We start from the raw sequence: 20,135 nt of genomic DNA on the forward strand, positions 1-20,135 counted from the left end.
CGCGTCACTTCCGGTTCCGGCGGGGTGCTGGGGCGGAGCGGGGGCGCCGCGATGCCGCTGCACAAGGTCCCGGTGGGCCTGTGGAGGCGGCTACGTTTGCGGGAGGGCATCTGCTCGCGGCTGCCCCCGCACTACCTGCGCTCCCTGCAGGAGGCGCGCGCGCCCGCGCCGGTGCACTACAGGCCGCGCGGGGCCGGGGCCGGGGCCGGGGCCGCGGCGGGCGGCCGGCGGGAACGCGTGCAGGACGTCCCCATCCCCGTGTACCGGCCGCCGGAGGCGCAGCTGGGGCTCTGGGGCGGGGAGGGCTGGGTCGTCGGCTACAGGTACGTCGGCGACGACAAGGTAGGTGGCGGCGGGCCCCGGCCCCGCTCCCCGCCCCGCCCGGCCCCGGGGGAGGCCGCAGCAGCGCGCGTGACGTCTTTGTCCCTCCCTTAGCTCACAAAGAGGGTGAAGAAGGTGTGGAAGCCACAGCTGTTGCAGCGTGAGCTCTACAGCGAGATCCTGGACACGAAGTTCGCTGTCACGGTGACGGCGCGGACCCTGGACCTCATCGACGCGGCCTACGGGTTTGACTTCTACATCCTGAAGGCAAGCCAGGGGCTGTGCGGGCGCAGGGCGGGCTCCCCCGGCGTGTCGTCCGGGGTCCAGGGTCCCCAGCGAGCGTTGCTGCCTCCTTCCCCGCTGTCGGGCCTCCCTTTGCTCTCGGGTGGCTGGAGGGCCCTGCCAGCTGCCCTGCCCCATGCATGGTCTTCTGCCAGACTCCAGAGGAGGATCTGTGCTCCAAGTTTGGGATGGACCTGAAGCGAGGGATGCTGCTGCGGCTCGCCCGACAGGACCCCCAGCTGCACCCCGACAACCCCCAGAAGAGGGCAGCCATTTACGACAAGTACAAGGTGGGGGCCTCCATTGGTGCGTCGTGCTCCCTGGGGGTCCTGTTGGCTGGCCGTCCTTCCATTCACTCTGGGCCTGGTTCCCCCCCCCCCCCCCAACCGGGGCAGGAGTTTGTCATCCCGGAGGCAGAAGCCGAGTGGGTCGGCCTGACGCTGGATGAGGCCGTGGAGAAGCAGAGGCTCCTGGAGGAGAAGGTGAGCAAGTGTGAGCACCGGCGGCTGAGCACCAGTGGACAGACGGGGTGGCGTGTGCTGGCCCAGGGAGGACCTGGCCTAGGGCTGCCCCGATGGAGCCACAACCTTGGGTTCCGTGTGCTGTGCCCCCTCCCCTCAACGTGCTGATACTGTCCTGCGCCCCGGCTGACTTCATAAATTCATGGACAGAAGGATTCTTGGGGGCATCTTTGGTCTGCCCACGTAGCACCCCCTGCCTTGGGGTCTTCGCAGTCTGAGTTGAGATATTTTTGTATCTACATTTTGGAAAGTCTGGAGTGGATGGTTGCTGCTGGAACTGGGAACCCTCCGTGGCTTAGGACCCCAAGGCAGGAAAGATGGGGATAGATGCCGGAGCCCTCTGTCCCCATTGGAAGGTGATCCTTGTCTCGCGGACAGGGCTGTCCTCTGGGCTGGTGGCTGTAGGCCAAGCCTGAAGGGCCACATTCCCCCTGATGCTTGGCCAGCAGCAGCTGCGTTCCTGCTTCCCCAGAGCAGCTCACTGTGACCCTGTCTCGCTCCTGCAGGACCCGACTCCTCTGTTCAAGGTCTACGTGGAGGAGCTGATTGGGCAGCTTGAGCAGCAGGCCCTGTCTGAGCCTGTGGTGGTGCAGAAGAGGGCCAGCAGGGAGTGACTATGCGGGGACCTGCCCCCCGCCCCCGCGGGCGCATGAGTCTGGTGGGGGCTGGTGGATGAACCCCATCTTCTGTGCTGGCTCAGTGGCTGCCAGGGCTGGATGGGCTTTGTGGAACCCCAGGGATCTCCTGTCCCAGGGCCCCCACTGGGGTCTGGGGCTGGCTTGCTGCCTCTGTAGCCCCCTCTTCTCCCCTGAGGTGGAGACCCAGCTGGGGAGGTGCCAGTAAAGTGTGAACTTGTCCGTGTGTGTGCTGCTTTGCCTGGAAGCCCCGAGCGCTCCCAAATGGTCTTGGACCTCGTCGTGCCCTGCCCCAGAGACCTGGATGTGGCTGAGCTGTGGGACCGGGGTTCCTTTTGGTGTCTTGCCATGTTTTGCCTTCCTCTGGAAGGGCCCAGGGTGGTTGGAGGCATCTGGCAACAGATGCTCTCTGTGTCCACATTCTCATCCGTGTGGCATTCTCCTGGGCAGAGGCAGGGAGGCTGTGGGCTGACTCTGGGAGTGAGGGAAGGCTCCGCCGGATTGCCATCCAGGAGGGTGCAGGATGTGGATCCCCTTGGGATGCTGGGCCCAGTGCCCTGAGACTTGGGGTGCCTTGATCCCCTTTCCCGGCCCTGTCCTGGGAGTACTGAGCATCAAGAGCCATTCAGATCACTCTGGGAGGACAGGGAGTGAGTGATACCCCGACCTGGTCCTGGCAGCTGACCCAGGGTTGCCCGGCTCCCCTCAGGGTGCTGTGGATGTGAACATACCTGGGCTGTGCTGATGGAGGTGGAGGCCAGACGGAGCATGGCCCGTGAACCCAGCCACAGGAGGGCCCTGGAGGTTCCGCAGCACAGGGAGGTCATTGAGGGGTGGGGCCTGCCCTCGGGGCGGTCCTGAGGTCTTGTGTGCAAGGCTGAAAAATGTTCTCAGTCCCAGACTTCTCTGGGGTGCACTCTGGACTTGTATCTCTTTTTTTTTCTTTTTATGATTTTTTTTAAAGATTTTATTTTATTTATTCATGAGAGACAGAGAGAGGCAGAGACACAGGCAGAGGGAGAAGCAGGCTCCCTGCAGGGAGCCCGATGTGGGACTGGATCCCGGGATCCTGGGACCCTGGGACCCTGGGGTCACAGGACCTGAACAGAAGGCAGGCGCTCAACCACTGAGCCCCCCAGGCGCCCCTCTGGATTCATATCTTGATGCACATGATTGTTTCTTCACGGGATGTTCCAACATGGGAAAAACATTGGTTTTTCATTTTTCAATAATTTTACCAAATGTTGCCAGCGCCTGGCCTGCCCCTGCCCTGGTTGCAGCCTGCAAGGCCCGGCTGGGTTACCCGCACCGCCGCGCCTGGCTCCAGCGCCGTGGCTGGCGTCCTGGACTGGCCAGCCCTTCCAGCCCCCGCTTGATGGTTCCCACGCTCAGCCCTGACCCAAATCTAGCAGACCCCTTCCTAGGGCTGTTCTGCTCCTGTCACCTGTCCACCCACCCCCTGCCCGCTGTGCACCCCGCGTGCCCCCAGGTCATTGGCTCTGGCTCCCAGCTGCCCTTTGCTGCCCTCACCGAGGCTACAGGTCAAGGTGGGCAGTTCCTACCAGGACCCCTGTGCTCCTGTGTCTGCCGGTGCCCCAGGGGCTTAGGGCTGGCCTGGGGCCTGTGGCGGTGGGGGTGGGTGGGCTCCAGCAGGCGCCTTCCTGTCTGCTGGAGGGCCAGCTGCGTTGCTGCATTCGGGTGTGCAGCCTTGCTCTCCCCAGGGCGTACAGCTTGCCCAAGGAACGGCCCCCACTCGCCTCCAGTGCTGCTGCTCAGTGGAAGGAGCTTGGTGTGGCCTCAGCAGGTCACCTCCCTCCCCAGAACCTACAGTGAGTGGTTCTGGCTGTGGCCCTTTTCGGGCAGAGTCAGAACCTGTTTGATCACGTTCTCACAAATACTGTCCGCCCGGGAGAGATTCAGCGGTCAGTGAGGGACGTGCTTGCCGGCCCACCCCAGATAAAGCAGTAGCCCAAGTCTGGGAAGGTTGCCCCTCCAGAAGGTGGGAAGGGGGACACGGGGACCGTGCGTACTCACTGCTGCACCCCCACCGGAGCTGAGCGCTGGGAGCCCACCAGGCCACACGGCCCCCTCCAGGTCCTCTTCCTCTAGTCTGCCGTGTGTGCCCGCAGCCCCTCAGGCCTCTGGATTGGGGTCGGTGGTTGTACTGACCCCTGTCAAGCCTGCAGAAGGCCGAGTTGCCCTGTGCTGGCCCCGGTGCGCAGACAGGCTGCACCCCTGTACCCCCGTCGCTCCTCTAGGAGCCCCTAGGCAAGTTCCCAGGCTCGCCTGTTTCTGTGATGGCCCAACCAGTCAAGGACCACGGACACGAGGGTTGGCCACTAGCTGTAGATGGGGAGGTCCCTTGGGACCTGGGCAGTGGAGCCCTTGCCAGTGCGACCGTCAACACTGTGGGGTCCCGAGGCCCAGGAAGGGCAACTGAGGTCACGAGGGCGCGGCCCAGCCCAGCCCACGGCCCTGTGCCCGACCCCGTACGTGAGGGCTGTTGCAAGGCCCACCGTGTGCACGATGGTTCTCCCCCTGGAGCTGTGCCCCAGATGCCCTCCGAGGGGAGCCCCGGGTCAGCTGAAGAGGCTCAGCAGCAGCAGCCTGGAGCCCTGCCCAAGCTCCGAGAGCCCCAGGCTGGGGCCCCACCCCCTGGCTGACCGGGGCCCTTGTTCCCACCCACACCTTGCTCCTAGACAACACCTGTGTGCCCGTGGTGTCCCGCATGTGGGGGAGGCCCTGAGGCCCAGGACTCCCCCCCCCCACCCCACCGTGACCCAAAGACTCGGGGTGGGAGCCAGTCCCGGGGCTGGCTGTGTAGCCTGGCCCACCCTGAGCCCGTCCCCTTGGTGTGCGAGCCCTGCGGACCCGCGTCCAGATTCCCCGTTTCCCAGGCCCCTCTGGCCTGGGCAGTGGCCGCCTCCGCTGCCCCTGGGCACCCGTGGTCCTGGCCACCTCCCAGGGCCTGGGGCTCATGCTGCTCTTCGCAGGCCTGTGCCAGCGGCTCTCTTCCTCTTTTCTGCAGCAGGTGTGAGCTGGGCCTGGGCCTGGAGGGGGATGTGGTTTCCCGGGGCTCAGGTGGATCCGGGGCCTTGAGGCGTTGGACCCTCACAGGCGGCTCTAGGTGGGCCGGGCGGGGGCCGGTCCCTGCGGCAACGCCGCGTCGGGCCCCTGACGGGAAGCCCTGGTCTGGAGACACCAGGAGGACCGAGCCGTGGGGCTGGAGCTGTGGGCTGGTGCAGCGGGATGCGGGGCCCGGGCGCCCCGAGGAGCAGGTTTGTGTGGGTTGGAGAGAGCTCGCTGTGAAGGTGCAGGGTCTCTGCCGCAGGGCCAGCTGGAGCCTCGGGAGGCTCTTGAGGGGCGAGCGCGGGTCCGTGTGCTCCTGAAAGTGACGCGGGAGGGGTCGGCAGGCAGGAGAGCCGAGGCCCTTGGGGTCTCGGGGGATGCAAGCTGGGCTCTGAGTCCCTGATGTGGGGCTCCGGCCCTTTCTCCCGCCGCCCTCACCCGTTGTTTGCTTACCAGTGGCCTAGTCTCCAGCCCCTGGGGCAAGCCTGACCTGAAATCCTCGCGGAACCAGGGGCTGCCAGGATGTTGTTGCCGCCTCCAGCAGGTGGCCGGCGGGGCACCGACGGCCTGGGGACGCCTCCCGGCGGCGCACGCGAAGCCCACCCGCGAGGCATCAGGAGCTGGTGCGGGGCAAGGGCGCCGCCGGCCTGGCTCTCCGAGGGCACCGCGACCCACGCGCAGCCAACTCCCACCGCGGCATCGGGAGTGGCTGGGGTGGCGGTGTCTGAAGGGGCTGGTTGCCATGGCTACCGTAGGGTTCTGAGGCTGTCATCTGGTCCCCGCCTCAGCCAATCGGCGCTGGGAGCCCGAGCTGCAGCCCGGAGCCCAGTCCTGCCGAGCCACCACGCCAGGAGCAGGGACCGCGGCCCCGGGGCTGCTGCAGCGCCGAGGCCGAGCGCAGCATGGCGGAGCGGGGAGGGCGGCGCGGCCGGAGCCAGCCAGGTGAGGTAAGCGGGTGCACCGCCCACTGTCCCCGGCGGCCCTCGCACCCCAACCCGCGCATGCGGCCGCCGGGGCTGGAGACAAAGGGGTGCACGAGGCGGGAGCCCCGAAGCCCGGGGCCGATCCGATCACGCCCCGAGGCCGCATCAAAGACCCCCGGCCGGCCGGGCCCTCTCGCCACTGGGCCACAGGCCACGTCACGTCCTTGCCGTGCAGGGCGCATTTTTTTAAAAATTAAAACAGAAAGAGGAAAGCGACAAGGGAGAAAAACATACACCTGTACCCGGCGGCCAGACCGCCCGGATCAGAGGTGCCAAATCCCATTACCCGGGCCGCCCGAGGACGGCGGGGAGGCAGCTGCGGTTAGAGGCTCACCAGCAGAGATCAAAGGGGGCCACGCTTGTGTGTGTACGTGTGTGAGCGCATGCGGGTGGCCGGAGTGGGCTGCAGCCTGGCGCGTCACCTGCCTGCCACCGCTGCCCTCCGAGGCGCCGGCGTCCCTGCTGCACCGGGTGGACGTGCTGGGGGTGGGCCCACCTCGGCCTGCTGCCCGCCCACCTGGCCGGCTCCGCTCCCGACCTCCGCGCCCTGCGCCTTCCCCCAGGACCTGGGCTCGCCCCACATTGGGTGCACGGGCCTGGAGGAGCACAGGCCTGGCCAGGGGCCGAGCCGGGAGCGGGGACGGGCGGCAGCCACCTGCAGAGGCCGAGAGCCCCCAGATGGCTTGGCCGGCGCATCCCAAGGTTCAAAGCCTCTGTCGGCACGATTGTTGGGTTATTAGGTAAACTCTGGGAAGCAAATCTTTTAATCCACTGTGGCTAATCCAGTGCACTTTTGTTTGCTACGACAGATTCTGCAGCAACAAAGGGCCGAGGGACCCCAGCATACGTAATCACATACTTAGAGTGTGGCCTCAGCGGCTGCGGGGCTCCTAGGCAGCCGAGAGAGACGTCTCTGGACAGCGCGGTGGGGGGGCAGGTGCACAGAGGCTGGGGGCTGCCCCGAGGGTGTGTGCCTGGGCGGGGGTACAGCCCCTCCCTGCCTGCCCTTCGCCAAGCCCCCCAGCTACCGGCGCAAGGGGTCCACGGGCTGCCCTGGTGCCTGGCACTGCACGGGCTCGGCGGAGTCAAACGAGGTCTGGCAGGTGGAAGGAGAGGCCGCAGCGGTGGCAGGGGCCTGTGAGCTCCGGCGCTGCGAGGGGCCCCGGGGATGGAGGGCTCGGGTCAGGCAAGGACATCCCAGGTGACGGGACAGCAGGCACAGAGAGGAGGCCTGCCCGGTGTAAGGGGCTGCCGCTACCAGAAAGGGGAGTGACCTGACACCATCCGGGACTCCGGGACTTTAGCCGCTGCTTTTGCAAGTCAGGCTGAGATCCCTCAGACACCACCTATCCTGGGAAAGTGGCGCTGGGGTCGCAGAGGCCAGCAGGCCCTCCCTGCCTGCACCTGAGCCCCAGGCTCGGTGATGAGGGGCTGCCCACAGACCTCTGGGGCCAGCGGGGTTGGGTCGGGACCCTCACTGTGCTGAGCACAGCTGCCCGCCTTGCTGTGGGCGGGCGGCGTGTGGGGAGGTGGGAGCTGGGTCAGCGCTGTGTCCCCGAGGCTCCCAAGGCAGCAGGCTGCTCTTCCCCTTCCCCCAGGCGCCTGTGGCTGGCAGGGCCACGCACGCCTCAGTGCAGTACTGTCCTCCTGTCCTTGTGTCGTGAGGACACGGCCCTGGTGCCAGATCTCTCTTGAGGCGCACTATGGGAAGATGACCCGCGGTGCTCCTCGGCCTGGAGTGACGGGATCCCTGGGGGACCCTGGGGGTGAAGCCCAAGTTGGGGCGGGTGTGGAGGGCACCCTGGGACTACTCACCTGCTGCCGTGCCCCTGCTTCCCTGTCGGCCTTGAGCCCTGGCCCTTGACCCATGGGGGCTGTGTCAGGTCTGCTGGGTGAGTCGTCCAGACAGGGGACATGGGGACGAACGCAGCATCACCAGCCGGGCCTGGCAGGAGCCGAGTGCTGCAGTCCCCTACCTCTGCTGTGGGGCCTCCTCGTCTTGTTCAGGGGAGCCCGTGGCGGCTCTGAGGAGCAGGGACGGCCAGGCTGGGATGACATAGAGCAGTGTGAGAAGGTGACAGTCACCCAGGTACTCCCAACAGCGAGCTGATGCCAGAGCTGGCTCGTTTGACACAGGGCCCTGACCTTACACCCCGGCTGGCCCAGCCCGGCTTTTGGGGGCGAGATCACCTCTGGGGTGTCTGCCCCAGGCAGCTGCAGCTGAAGACACCAAAGAGCAAGACCGATGCAAAGTGCCAGCCTGGATGACACAGCCGCCCCCAGGGCAAGGGGACGGGGATCCCAACAGAGCGGGGACAGGCAGGGGCCAGCCCTGACATGCGGTCCCCCAGGCTGGAGTGTCCATGGGCTGCGCTGGGCACCTTCTCACTGGTCCCGGGACAGTCGGAGCAGCACCATTGTGCCTGGCGCGGGCAGCCGCGTTCTGTTCCAAGGGCCCAGGCATCCAGCTCGCTCCCACGGGGGCCCGCTGCATTTTCTCGGGCACAGAGCCTCTTCCTGAATGCGTAAAGGAAGTGCCACAAGCACCCTCGATTCTGCGATTCTGCACTCCGACAATAACCTATTAGTGCCCTGGAATATGGGTGGTCAGCATTCCCACCCTACAGGCACGAGCTCTGCACCCACAACAGCGGGCACCGAGCACGGGCCGCCTTGGTGCTCGGGCTCATGATCTTGGTGTGACGGCTGTGCATCCATGCGACACTGGCCCTCAACTCAGCGCTCAGAACTGACAGAGGAAAGACACCCAGGATGAGGGGTGGAGCCCGGGCGGCTGGAGCTGTGCCTCCAAGGGCACACCCGTCACAACTGGCCACAGCCAGATGAGCCCGCCCCCGGGGCCTCGCCTGCCCTCCCACCGCCACCCCCCACACCTGTTGGGGCAGACCCAGAAGGGGATCGGCCTGAGACCCCTCCCTCCCTCCAGATGCCCAAATCCCATGGTCCCTCCCGCCCTCCCCTCCCAGGAAGACAATGGGGATGTGCCCCCAGTGTCCCATGTCTGCAGCCTGTCCTCTGCTGCTGGCTTTCATCATCAGACATCAGGCCATGCTGGACACGCCTCAACATAGTCGGCGCATCTTGGCTGATTTCTTTGAATCACTTTTTATGAGTGGTCTTCCTCAGCCAAGTGGACGAACACGTGTAAGGCTTCAAAACTCGCTTTATTTCGAAGTATTCATAGAAAATTATTTCACGTTTGCTTTTAAGTTTCTCATGTAGTTCCTGGAAAGCCGGAACAAATGTCCTCTACGGTTAATCCAATCAAAGCTTCTAGTGGCAAACCCTGGCACCCCCTTCACTGGGGGGGGGGGGGGTGTGTGTGAAAAGAGGGCGCTCCATCAAGGAACTCACCTGTTCTGACATGAGGCTCCTGGGGCTCTTTGGTGTCACGTCTGGGTGGCTGACACAGTCCCTGCCAGGTCACCCCTGCAGCACCGCAGGCCCGGTCTGGCCTTCCCTGGGCTCCCTCCTCTGGTCCACGGCCGCTCTCACCCTGCTCAATCGTCCGTCCGAGCCCACAGTTCTAATCCGCGGTAGCTGGGCTGCTGCATTTCCTCCAGGCCTTCTGATTCCCTTCCTGTCCCTGCAGGGCGGGAGCCCCAAGGAGCCAGTGGCCCGAGGGTCCTGTTCTGGTCCTGGGGCCTGGGGACACCTGCCGCCATGGGCCAGGAGGAGGATGGACGTGGACACAACCCTGGAAGCCTGGCCCGGCCACAGCAGCAGCTCTGCAGAACCAAGGCAAGCACTGGGGACCCGGGTCTGGGAGCGGGGAGGCAACATGAGGGCCAGTGTCTGGGAGCTCTTGCTGTTTGTCCAGCCCACCCAGGACTCCCATACCCCACAGAGACCCCGCTGTGCCCAGAAGGCCACCCACTGTGTCTCGTGGCCTCTAAGACTCCTAGGCTGAACGGGGTGGGGGAGGGGCTGCACTGGGGGGCCTGGGACTGTCCCAGCTGGATGCTGGTGAGAGTGACCCCCACTCTGATCACCCTAGTGGGGCCAGTGTGGGCTTGGTCGCATAGCCCTTCATCTATAGCCCCAACTGCCCCTGGGTGGCCTGGGCCTTCGGTAGGCTGGGGATGCGTCCCTGATTGTCCTCATCCCTCACTGTCCCCCTTTCCTATGACCCCCTGGGAGATATGCTGTGCTGAGACTTGAGGCAGGCTGGCGTGCCCCTACACCTGCACACCCCAGGGAGGCACCACCCGTGGGCATCTGGGTGGGAGGCTGGCTGTGGCCTGTGGAGCCCCAAGCCAGGACTTGTGCACTGGTATGGAGCCTGAAAGATGAGGACGTGCCGGGAGGGCAAACAGGGTCCAGGAGATGTGGTGGCCTGTTGGACGGGGGCACGGCTGTGCCCTGGAGACTGCGGGGAGCATCTCTTCAGGTGCAGGCCGCGTGGCTCTGTGGGGCACAGGCCCTAGGTGGTCACGGGGGTGCCAGAAGCAATTCCTGAGGGTCAGTGGTAACCTTTCAGTGCCACTTCCTTCTCTTAGGCAAGGGCCCGGGGCGGGTGGACAAGGAGCTGGCCGGCTGGGCTTGCAGGTCGGGCAACAGCTGCTATGGCGACGGTGAAGGGCAGAGGTGGTGGTGCAGGAAGCCCTGCTCCCCAGGCTGCCGCGCCAGTATGACCTAGGGACAGCGTAGGAAGGAAAGCCAGGCGCTCGGCTGCCGGGCAGGGCGGCCCCGCAGCACCCGCAAGGGCTCCAGCCGCGCCGCCGCTCGCCGCCCAGGCCCACCCAGACGCCGGCACCTGGGACCTGGCCCCGCCCACCAGACGGCCCCGCCCCCTCCCCGCGCCCGCCGCTGCCCCGGGCCCCGCCTCCGCGTCGTCCGTCCCTGCAAGTGCTCGGGCCCGGGGCTCTCGGCCCCGCCCCCTCTCCGGGCTACGTCCCCGTCCTTCTCCCGCCACCACGTTCCGGCCCCGTCCTACACTCTCCGCTGCGCCCTGCGTTCGCGGTCCCTCCCCGACGCTCTGGGCCCCGCCTCCTGCTCCCGGATCCCCTCCTCAAGGCTGCCCCGCCCCGTGCTCCGGCCCCGCCCAAGTCCCCGCCCCGAGCCTTCGCCCCGCCCCCCGCTCCGGCTGGTGCGTCCCGTGCCAGCCCCGCCCCACGTATCCGAAACGCTCGCGTCCTGGCCCCGCCCCGAGCCTTTGGCCCCGCCCTACGCCCCGGGTGACCTCACTTCCGGCCCGGATCACGCTTCGGGGCTTCGCCCCACATCATCGGCCCCGCCCCCACGCTCGGGGCCCCGCCCCATGATCTCGGCCTCGCCTCACGCTCTCGGCCTCTCCCCCACTCTCCGCGTCCCGCCCCACATCCTCGGCCCCGCCCCACGCTCCGGGCCCCGCCCCGACGCCCCGGGCCCCGCCCCACGTCCTTGGCCCCTCCCCCACGCTCCGGGGTCCCTCCTCACGTTCTCGGCCACGCTCCGGGCCCGCCCCCGCTCTCCGGGCCCCGCCCCACGTCCTCGGCCTCGCCCGCACGCTCCGGGTCCCGCCCCTCGTCCTCGGCCCCGCCCCCACGCTCGGGGGGGCCCCCCACGTTCTCGGCCACGCTCCGGGCCCCGCCCTACGTCCTCGGCCTCGCCCCCACGCTCCGGGACCCCGCCCCGCGCTCCGGCCCCGCCCCCGCACTTCCGGGCGGCGCCGGCGGGGGCGCTCCGGCCTGGGCTTCGGCGCTCTGCGCTCGGGCTCCCCGCTCGGGGAAGCGATCGCGGCCGCCGCCGCCGCCGCAGGACCGGCCGGAGTCGGGCCGGAGCCGCGTCTCCCGGTGCAGGCGGGTGAGAGCGGGCGGCCGGCCTCGGCGGCGCCCCCGCGGCCTGCCCCGCGCCCGCCTCCTGGCCGCCGCGCCGCCGCCGCGATGGGGGCCGCCCGGGGCCGCGCCCCCGCCCCGTCCCGCCCGCGGCGCCGCCGCTGAGCGCATGGGCCGCGCCGCGCCGCTCCCGGAGCCAGGCCGGGGCGCCGCCGCCGCCGCCGCCGGTGAGTCGTGCGGGCCGGGCGCGGGCCTGTGGGCCGCCCATTGTAGGCCGCGTAGGCCGGGCGGGCCGGGACCCGGAAGAGGGGCCGGCGGGTGCGGGCTCGGGGCGTGCGGGGCGGCGGCGGGGACGCGCTGCGAGGGCCGGGGCCGGGGCGGGGGCGGTGCGCGGGGGGCGGTGCGCGGGGTCCCGGGGGGTGGGCGTGAGCGGGGCCGCCCGCGGGCCCGGCCGGGATGCGCGTGTGCACGGGCGCAGGTCCTGGGGCGGCCCCGTGACCCCGGCCCCGCGCGGGGCTCCGAGGCCCGAACCCCGAACCCCGGGCACCGGCTCCGCTCCCCCAAAGCCCCTAGCGCCTCCCCGCAGCTTGGAGCTCGGTGCCCGCGGAGCAGAGCCGCCCGGCCAGGCGGGAAACTTTCTGCTTAGCTCTGAGAACAGAGGGGGAGCCCCAGTTACCGGAGGGCCTCCCCGCACAGGTCTGGGGTGGTTTATGAGGAGCCCCTGCCGCACATCCCTGGCCCTCCGTTTTGCCCTGCTTCTGCACGGACGCTCTCCGGACACTTGCTTCGAGGCCCTTCTTTGGAGAACACGCATGGTCTGAACCTGGGCTCGGGTGCTAGCTCTGAGTTTCAGTTTTGAGAACCTGACATTCAGGCAGGAGAATGGACAGGCGCACAGAGTACGGCATTGCTGTGGCATTTTCAGGAGGTGTGGACGCTTCTTGGGTTTCTAGAGTCAGAAAAGTAAGTGGAGTTCTTTGGGCTACATTGGTCCTTGAGAATTTAGGAGGTGGAGGAGCAGATCACCTTCTGGAACAGCGGCCCTAAGCTTTTCAGGGTTTAGGTACCGGACAGGACAGCGTCACAGACATGCTCTATTGCTTCCAGGCTCCTATAAGTCAAGTTATGAAGTTAGGTTTGAGTGGGATGAACATGTGTCTGTACGTGTAGCATGGAGCTGGCTGCCGTGGCTCCCTGGGGGTATGGCTCAGCAATGACTACGGGAGATTTTAAATGCTCTATCAGCCTTGTAGAGCGTTCGTCAGAGCCGTGGAGGACTTTTATGGAATCCTTTTATTGATGGTGGTTCCAGGCTGTTGGCCAGATTCAAGGCTTGTGGGCATTTGCCTCTGACCTGAATTAACGTAACTGCTTTATGTGTGGTATGCACGTGCGTACACCAAAACGCTGGGTGTGCTTCTGCGTGGGAACCCAGAGATGGCGGGAATCAGAGCGTGTTTCCATAATGTCAGTAACTTGGAGAGGTGTCTGTGCTTCTGGGGACACCGAGGATCGTCTGTCAGTTGACAGCCGAAAACAGATGTGAGTTATAAGAGCTATTTCTCTCGGGCAATGAAAAATAGTTTAAAATGATTAGGGTGGGGGGGAGCCTTGTTCACACGTGAATTAAAATGTTAGCTTTTAAAGATAGCCAGTTTTGTGAATAAAGGGGTAGATGTTGAGTTTTGTTGCTGTTTTTGTCCTGCCGTAGTTCAGCATCTCTGGAGGGCTAACGTTTGGCATCTATGACAATTGTCGTATGTGTTCATGCCATTGAATAAGTGTGCTAGGTGTTGTGGGTCCTGCAGAAAACGTTTAATCAGGCTGCTACCAATAATTTACACGGGAGATAGTTGCATCTCCAGAGCAGGCGACGGTGACTTGTAATTAAGCTCCTGTTGAATTGCAGCGACTCGGTTCTTTCTCAGGACTGGCAAACTGGAGTGTGTCTGAGGGTAGGGCTCAGGGCGCCGGGCGCGGGCCCTCCTTCCTAAGAAGGCGTCCTGAACAGGAGGACATCAGGTGTCCATGAGCCGGTGTGGAGCTGAGACACCACAGGTGCCCATTCACGTTGACAGGGCTCAAAGAGAGGGACTTTGCCATTGGAGTGGTCCGTGACAGCAGGGTGCCCGGCCCGTTGGAGTGGTCCGTGACAGCAGGGTGCCCGGCCCGTTGGAGTGGTCCGTGACAGCAGGGTGCCCGGCCCGTTGGAGTGGTCCGTGACAGCAGGGTGCCCGGCCCGTGGGCCTTGACCTTAAGAAGCAGGCTGCTCCTGCTGAGATTACAGACTGCCCGGTAGTTTTCATGAGAAGTCATTAGCTATAGAAATGTCACCTGGGGCACGTTATTGTGACCTGTTCTCTGTCTCTGGGGGCTTTTCGCTTCTAGCCATCAGTATCTGCTGGCACACGCAGTGCTTGCAGTGTGAGGATGCAGCTGTGGGGGCGGATCGCCTGGCGGCCCAGGGTGGGGAGCGGTGGCCGGGGAGGGCTGCCCTTGGTGTTGGTACCAGATTTAAGGTGTTTATTTTTCTCCTTCTGGCTTATTCAGTGCTCTGGGCACTTGGAGCTGACACGCTTCTCTCCAGCCTATTTCTAGCCAGACCACCTCGAGGAGTGTGGGGCTACCAGGTGGGGCGGTACAGCCCAGCTCGTGGGCAGAGCTCCTGTGGGGCATGTCAGGGAGGACCGGAGACCGTGAAAGAGTCCCGACCCGGGAGAGCCTTCCTTCACACCTGAGGGGGGCTTGTCGCAGCAGCCACGCAACCTGTAGTCCCCAACCCCCGAGAGGATGCGTAGTTGCGATTTGAGCTTATGGAGGTGAATCACGTGAGCTGCGTGCTCGCTTAGTTAAAAGCTGTGATTGCATTTGGACTTCATTTTGTTTTTCCGGGTCTCCTCTGTTCTTCAGAATACTAAATTGGCATTTGTTATCAGGAGGGCACTTTCCTTATAGGCGAGGTCAGAGGCAGCTTTGTGGTGGAAGCATGTTTTAAGATTGTCCACACTGTGATGTGGGATGGCCACCATGTGTGTGGGGAGTCCTTGGGTGACTGAGTGGAAGGGGCTGAAGCTGACCCACCACTGTTCGTACGGGTGTGTGTTGAGAGCTCAAGGAACACGTCCTTGCGTGTTTGCCCGCGTTAGGAGGCATATGAGGTGTGCAGCGACGGTGTAGGCAGAAAGCACAGCGGCCGTGGGCCCACAGATGTGGGGAGCAGATGACTACCTGCTGTGTGCTGGGCGGCGAGCCTGCCTTTCCGTACCTGAATATCACAGCGATCCCGCATCACGGGTAGGGCGGTCATCCTCATCTTACGTGTGAGGAACCGGCTCTTGTCCCAGTTTTTGCAGCCCGGAACACTAGAAAGCACATCTCTTTTCTCTGGGTCTGTTGGCTTCCCAGAGCTTGCAGGGAAGGGCTGGTTGTGGCTGAGATGGGAGGTCCCCAGGCTGCTTGTCTCCGTGATGTTCTGGCAGAAAGACACCTGAGGGGAGTGGCACTCTGTGTCCCTGTTCTAGGCGTTCATTTTTGAGATCCAGAGACGTACCTGTGGTTGTAAAAGTTCTCACAAATTTTTTTAATACAGCATAAACCTTGTGACAAAAGACTGAAAGTTTATTTTTTTTTTAAAAGGTTTTTTAATTTATTTATTCATGATAGAGAGAGTGAGAGAGAGGCAGAGACACAGGCAGAGGGAGAAGCAGACTCCATGCAGGGAGCCCGACATGGGACTCGATTCCGGGACTCCAGGATAGTGCCCTGGACCGAAGGCAGGCACCAAACCGCTGAGCCACCCAGGGATCCCCAAGACTGAAAATTTAAACTGAATTTCTGGCTTTGAGTTCGAGTGGGAGGGCATCATTACAAGTCTTGTCTTGAGAAAACCTCTGTGGTCATGTTTCCATGGACCCACCTTTCCTAATCCTTGTCCTCTTAATGGTTTCAACAGGACAGATTGATTCACTTTGGAGCTATAAGTACTGATGTATTAGGGTGCAGCGCTCATTGTTCATTGACGCACAGAGTCCCAAAATGAATATCCAAGAGCAGGGTTTCCCTTTGGACCTCGGAGCAAGTTTCACTGAAGATGCCCCGCGCCCCCCAGTGCCTGGTGAGGAGGGTGAACTGGTGTCCACAGACCCCAGGCCCGTCAGCCACAGCTTCTGCTCCGGGAAAGGTGCCGGGGTCAAAGGTGAGACTTCAGCAGCCACTCCGAGGCGCTCCGACCTGGACCTGGGGTACGAGCCTGAGGGCAGCGCCTCCCCCACCCCACCATACTTGAAGTGGGCCGAGTCGCTGCACTCCCTGCTGGACGATCAGGACGGGATAAACCTGTTTAGGACTTTCTTGAAGCAGGAGGACTGTGCTGACCTGCTGGACTTCTGGTTTGCCTGCAGCGGCTTCAGGAAGCTGGAGCCCTGTGACTCGAACGAGGAGAAGAGGCTGAAGCTGGCCAAGGCCATCTACCGCAAGTACATCCTCGATAACAACGGCATCGTGTCCCGCCAGACCAAGCCGGCCACCAAGAGCTTCATAAAGGACTGCATCGTCAAGCAGCTCATCGATCCGGCCATGTTTGACCAGGCGCAGACGGAGATCCAGTCCACCATGGAGGAGAACACCTACCCCTCTTTCCTCAAGTCTGATATTTATTTGGAATACACGAGGACAGGCTCGGAGAGCCCGAAGCTCTGTAGCGACCAGAGCTCTGGGTCAGGGACGGGGAAGGGCATACCCGGCTACCTGCCCACTCTGAACGAAGATGAGGAATGGAAGTGTGACCAAGAGCAGGATGAAGACGGTGGCAGAGACCCTGCTCCCCCCGGCAGGCTCACACAGAAGCTGCTTCTGGAGACGGCCGCCCCGCGGACCTCCTCAAGTAGACGGTACAGCGAAGGCAGAGAATTCAGGTGAGTTGGATGCAAGGCGGCCGTGTTTGTGCTCACGTCCGAGCCCTGGACAGCTGGCAGGCACAGGTGGCAGCCAGGAGTGGTCTTGTGTCCCAGGCCCCACGTGGGTGTGCTCCTGCTGCTGGGGGTGAGCGTGGTGGTGGTTCTTCCTCTTGCTACTTTGATGCTTGCAGCACGTGGTTTTAATACTTGTGAGTTGAGGGCCCTTTGGCAAGAACAGTCCCAAGTGTACGGCCTTGTATGTCACGAAGAGCCTCAGACGTCCCAGAGGTCGTGGCGTTCAGACTTGGCCTGTGGCGTGCAGGGGGACTTACCCCATACATGTAATCCTCTTGGCTAAATACAGAGAGGAGTGGACGTGGAAAGCGTCAGTGCGGCCAGAATTCTGGATGGTTGTCTTTCGTGATTGTTTCCCCAGATTCCTCCTGGAGGTTGGGTAGCGCTGGCAGGGAGGCTGCCGCAGCAGGTGGCCACAGCGCTCTGGGGCCTTCTCTGGGGGTCGTGCTGGGGGACCCTGTCGCCTCTGCTCACGAAGTAAGAGCTGTGGTGCGGCCCAGTCCCAGTGGCGTTTGATTTTGTGCTTAGCGCCTGCGCATGTGGTGCCTTGCGACGTGGGAGGTGCCCGTGGTGCTGTCGAGAGGCTGTTTGCTGTTGGGAAACCTGGCTCCTCGTTCTTTCCTCGACTGTCCCTTCTGTGCTTACCGGAGACTTCGCTGACGCGGGTTGGAGCCCCTCATTGGTGCTAGCCGCCGTCGGCATGGCGCTCCCGTTGCCCACTCCTCTCCCTGCACTGGGGACACCTGCGTGTGAAACTTTGGGAGCTGGGAACCCGCGTGACCCCTGCTGATTCAGTCAGGAGTCCGAATCCTCTCCCCTCTCGCGCTGCTGTTAAAACCTGCTGGTTTCTTCAGGCTCACGCTGGTACAGAAACTGGCTGAACGTTCATGAGGTTAAGGGTCACGTAAGTGGTGCGGTTCAACATACGCCATTTAAAGTAATGTTTGTGTGCCTTTTGCTCATTGTCTCGAGCTTAACGTTATTGATATAGCAAGCTTTTTAGGACAAGACTTGCCGTAAATTTATTCTAAATAAGGCCAGTAACTACCGTGGTTCTTAAAACCCAATCTAAAATGATTTAATTAGAATAGTTTTAAGATGGAATCAAATTCGAGGCCTTGGCTCAGGGGAAAATTTTTTATTTATTTATTTTTATTTTATTTTATTTTTATTTTTATTTTTTGAAAAACTTTTTAGTTAAATTCTGATTTATTTCTTTGTTTCTTTTTTCTTTTTGAGTGTGTGTGTTTCTCTCGATTTTATTTTATTTATTTTATTTTTTTGATTTTTATTTTTAAATAATCTTACACCTAGTGTGAGGCTCAAACATACAACCCCAAGGTCAGGAGTTGCATGCACCCCTGACTGGGCCGGCCAGGTGCCCCAGGGCTTGGGAATCCTTTAAATCAGAAATCAGAATTGGCTAGCTCAGTTGGTGGGGCGTGCAACTTCTGACCTTGGGGTTATGAGTTTGACCCCCCAGTTTGGATATACAGATTATTTAAAAAAAAAAAACAAAAAAAAAACAAAGTCTCCTGAGTCTTATTCTGTATGTTTTTCAGTTCTCGGTCTTTTTTTTTTTTTTTTTTTTAATTTTATTTATTTATTCATGAGAGACAGAGACACAGGCAGAGGGAGAAGCAGGCTCCATGCAGGGAGCCTAACGTGGGACTCTATCCTGGGTCTCCAGGGTCATGCCCCCGGCCAAAGGCAGGCGCTAAACTGCTGAGCCACCAGGGCTGCTCTTTGTTCTTGATTTCTCTCTCTCTCTTTTTTTTAAAATATTTATTTATTCATGAGAAACACATGAGAGAGAGAGAGAGAGAGAGAGGCGCAGAGACACAGGCAGAGGGAGAAGCAGGCTCCATGCAGGAAGCTTGACATAGGACTCGATCCCGGGACCCCAGGATCGCCCCCTGGGCCAAAGGCAGGCACTAAACCATTGAGCCACCCAGGGATCCCCTTCGTTCTTGATCTTAAGCAGCAACTTTGCTTTTAAATTACTAGAATATGTTGGCTTTACTTGTTTAAGTGCGTTGAGCTGTAAGGACTGTGGCACATTTTAGTTTTGACTTGCCTGTCGTGGAGCTGCTGGTGCGGAGGAAGCCAGGAGTTGGGAGTCCCAGCCACAGTTGAACTCCATTCTGCTCGAGGTTGGCTCTGATACTTTAGTGAGTGGAAGATCTCTGATGTCACGGTCATCGTTTACTAGCACTGACAGGTATGAGGTCCAGCACATTCTGCTTTGTCCTGCCGGGGTGTGCAGTTGGGTGCACTAGGCTGGGAATCACAGGAAATCCAGCCTACCCTGCCTTAAACAGGGAAGGGGATTAGGTAACTTAAATCAATGAAAAGGTTAGATGCAGGGCCAGTTTCAGATGTGGTTTGATCTGGACTCCAGCCAGTTTTCTTTTAAAGACTTTATTTTTTAAGAGCAGTTTCAGGTTATCAGCAAAAATGTAGAGAGCTTTCCCGCCCCCCCCCAACAGCCTCCCCCACATCAGTACCCATCACAGAGCAGTGTGTCTGTTGCAGCTGATAACCCTACATCAATACCACTGCCACCCAAAGCCTGGAGTCTCCACCGGGGTGCGTGCCTGGTGCCAGGTGCGCTGTGGCCTGGATGGTCGTGTGATGACACGTATCTGCCACCGTCGTGTCGGCTGAGTAGGGTCACCGTCCTGCACATCCCGTGCTTAGCCTGCTCATTCCCCGCACCCCACCCCAGGCAACTGCATTTGTCCCCCTCCCCCCCCCCCCCCCCCCCCGTCACTTTTGCCTTTTCCGGAATGTTCTGTGGTTGGAATCACATAGCGTGTGCCTTTTCTCAGTAGCTTCCTTCACATGGTAACAGAAGGTCCCTCCATGTCTCCACGCGGCTTCTGGGTGGTTCCTCGTGAGCGCAGGTGGCGCTCCGTGGTGCGGATGGACTCCGTTCCTTCGTGCGCTCGCCTGCTGAAGGCCATCTTGTTGCCCCAAGTTCTGGGAATCATTAATAAAGCTGCAGTAAACCTGTGGTGCGGTTTTTGGTGTGGACAGAAGTTTTCACCTCCTTTGGGTAAACGCCGTGGAGCACGATTGCCGGGTCCTAAGGTGAGCGCGCGTAGATCAGTAAGGAGCTGCCGCTTCCCTGTCCCTGCCCTTCATGGCCGCTGTGCTTGCAGCTTGGGGGAGGCTGGAGCAGCACCCATGGGCTCGGGCTCCCTGGCTTGGTAGCACACGCTGCCCCCAGCATTCACGGGAGGTCCTGTGCTTGGCTCTGCCGGCCCGGGGGGCGGTGTGTGTGCCTCCGTGTCCCGGCTGTTCCAGCATAATCTTGGTGCAGGGGCCCGGGACTGTGCTGCTAACCTGGAGGGACGTAAAGTGTCCACTGCCCCAGTGGTGGACATGGTCCCGCAAAGGAATATTGGGGTGGAGAGGACAGGGAAGGGGTGGTGGTGCTGGACTGGAAATCTCCTGACTGGGGGAGGCACTTCCTGTGGGCAGCAGGTGCCTCTCCTAAGCATTGACTCTGCATGGAGGTAGGTGTGTGTGGGGTGATTACTTAGGACAGGATGACCGCAGGGTCTCTTGAACC

At 62.1% G+C, this 20,135-nt stretch overlaps 3 protein-coding genes across 11 annotated transcripts in view; 2 read left to right on the plus strand and 1 right to left on the minus strand.

Moving 5' to 3' along the window:
* Window positions 1-1,981, plus strand: MRPL28 (mitochondrial ribosomal protein L28). 2 transcript variants are annotated; one of them, XM_072754317.1, is made up of 5 exons: window positions 6-342; window positions 436-588; window positions 759-893; window positions 999-1,085; window positions 1,631-1,981. In XM_072754317.1, the coding sequence occupies exons 1-5, from the start codon at window positions 52-54 to the stop codon at window positions 1,736-1,738; spliced, it is 774 nt and encodes a 257-aa protein (XP_072610418.1). In that variant the 5' UTR covers window positions 6-51; the 3' UTR covers window positions 1,739-1,981. The 2 variants fall into 2 exon arrangements, with proteins under 2 accessions (XP_072610419.1, XP_072610418.1); XM_072754318.1 differs by lacking the exon at window positions 999-1,085 and having other exon boundaries at window positions 1-342.
* A 711-nt stretch (window positions 1,982-2,692) lies between these two features.
* On the minus strand, window positions 2,693-5,673 carry LOC140598337 (uncharacterized). Its single transcript, XM_072754314.1, has 2 exons — window positions 5,282-5,673; window positions 2,693-5,144 (listed from the first exon to the last, which is right to left on the minus strand). The coding sequence occupies exons 1-2, from the start codon at window positions 5,570-5,572 to the stop codon at window positions 4,455-4,457; spliced, it is 981 nt and encodes a 326-aa protein (XP_072610415.1). The 5' UTR covers window positions 5,573-5,673; the 3' UTR covers window positions 2,693-4,454.
* A 3,762-nt stretch (window positions 5,674-9,435) lies between these two features.
* Window positions 9,436-20,135, plus strand: part of AXIN1 (axin 1) — a 61,243-nt gene continuing 50,543 nt past the window's right edge. For 4 of the 8 annotated variants that reach the window (XM_072754270.1, XM_072754275.1, XM_072754277.1 and 1 more), the window contains exons 1-2: window positions 11,679-11,815; window positions 15,541-16,501. In XM_072754270.1, the coding sequence (XP_072610371.1) occupies window positions 15,624-16,501 (878 nt within the window). In that variant the 5' untranslated portion in view covers window positions 11,679-11,815; window positions 15,541-15,623. Of the gene's footprint in view, window positions 9,574-11,494; window positions 11,617-11,678; window positions 11,816-12,071; window positions 12,552-15,540; window positions 16,502-20,135 lie in introns of those variants that run through there. The other 4 variants (XM_072754271.1, XM_072754273.1, XM_025984949.2 and 1 more) reach the window with 4 other exon arrangements.

The sequence above is a fragment of the Vulpes vulpes genome, chromosome 3, assembly GCF_048418805.1.
Source record: "Vulpes vulpes isolate BD-2025 chromosome 3, VulVul3, whole genome shotgun sequence".
NCBI lineage: Eukaryota > Metazoa > Chordata > Mammalia > Carnivora > Canidae > Vulpes > Vulpes vulpes.

What these genes read in the sequence shown, in the direction of transcription:
- MRPL28 (XM_072754317.1), top strand. Translation starts at nt 52, where the DNA reads ATGCCGCTGCACAAGGTCCCGGTGGGCCTGTGGAGGCGGCTACGTTTG. An exon ending in GGTACGTCGGCGACGACAAG is followed by an intron (nt 343 to 435) that starts GTAGGTGGCGGC and finishes TCCCTCCCTTAG; the next exon opens with CTCACAAAGAGGGTGAAGAA. An exon ending in TTGACTTCTACATCCTGAAG is followed by an intron (nt 589 to 758) that starts GCAAGCCAGGGG and finishes GTCTTCTGCCAG; the next exon opens with ACTCCAGAGGAGGATCTGTG.
- LOC140598337 (XM_072754314.1), bottom strand. Translation starts at nt 5,572, where the DNA reads ATGGCAACCAGCCCCTTCAGACACCGCCACCCCAGCCACTCCCGATGC. An exon ending in GGCTGGAGACTAGGCCACTG is followed by an intron (nt 5,145 to 5,281) that starts GTAAGCAAACAA and finishes CGTCACTTTCAG; the next exon opens with GAGCACACGGACCCGCGCTC.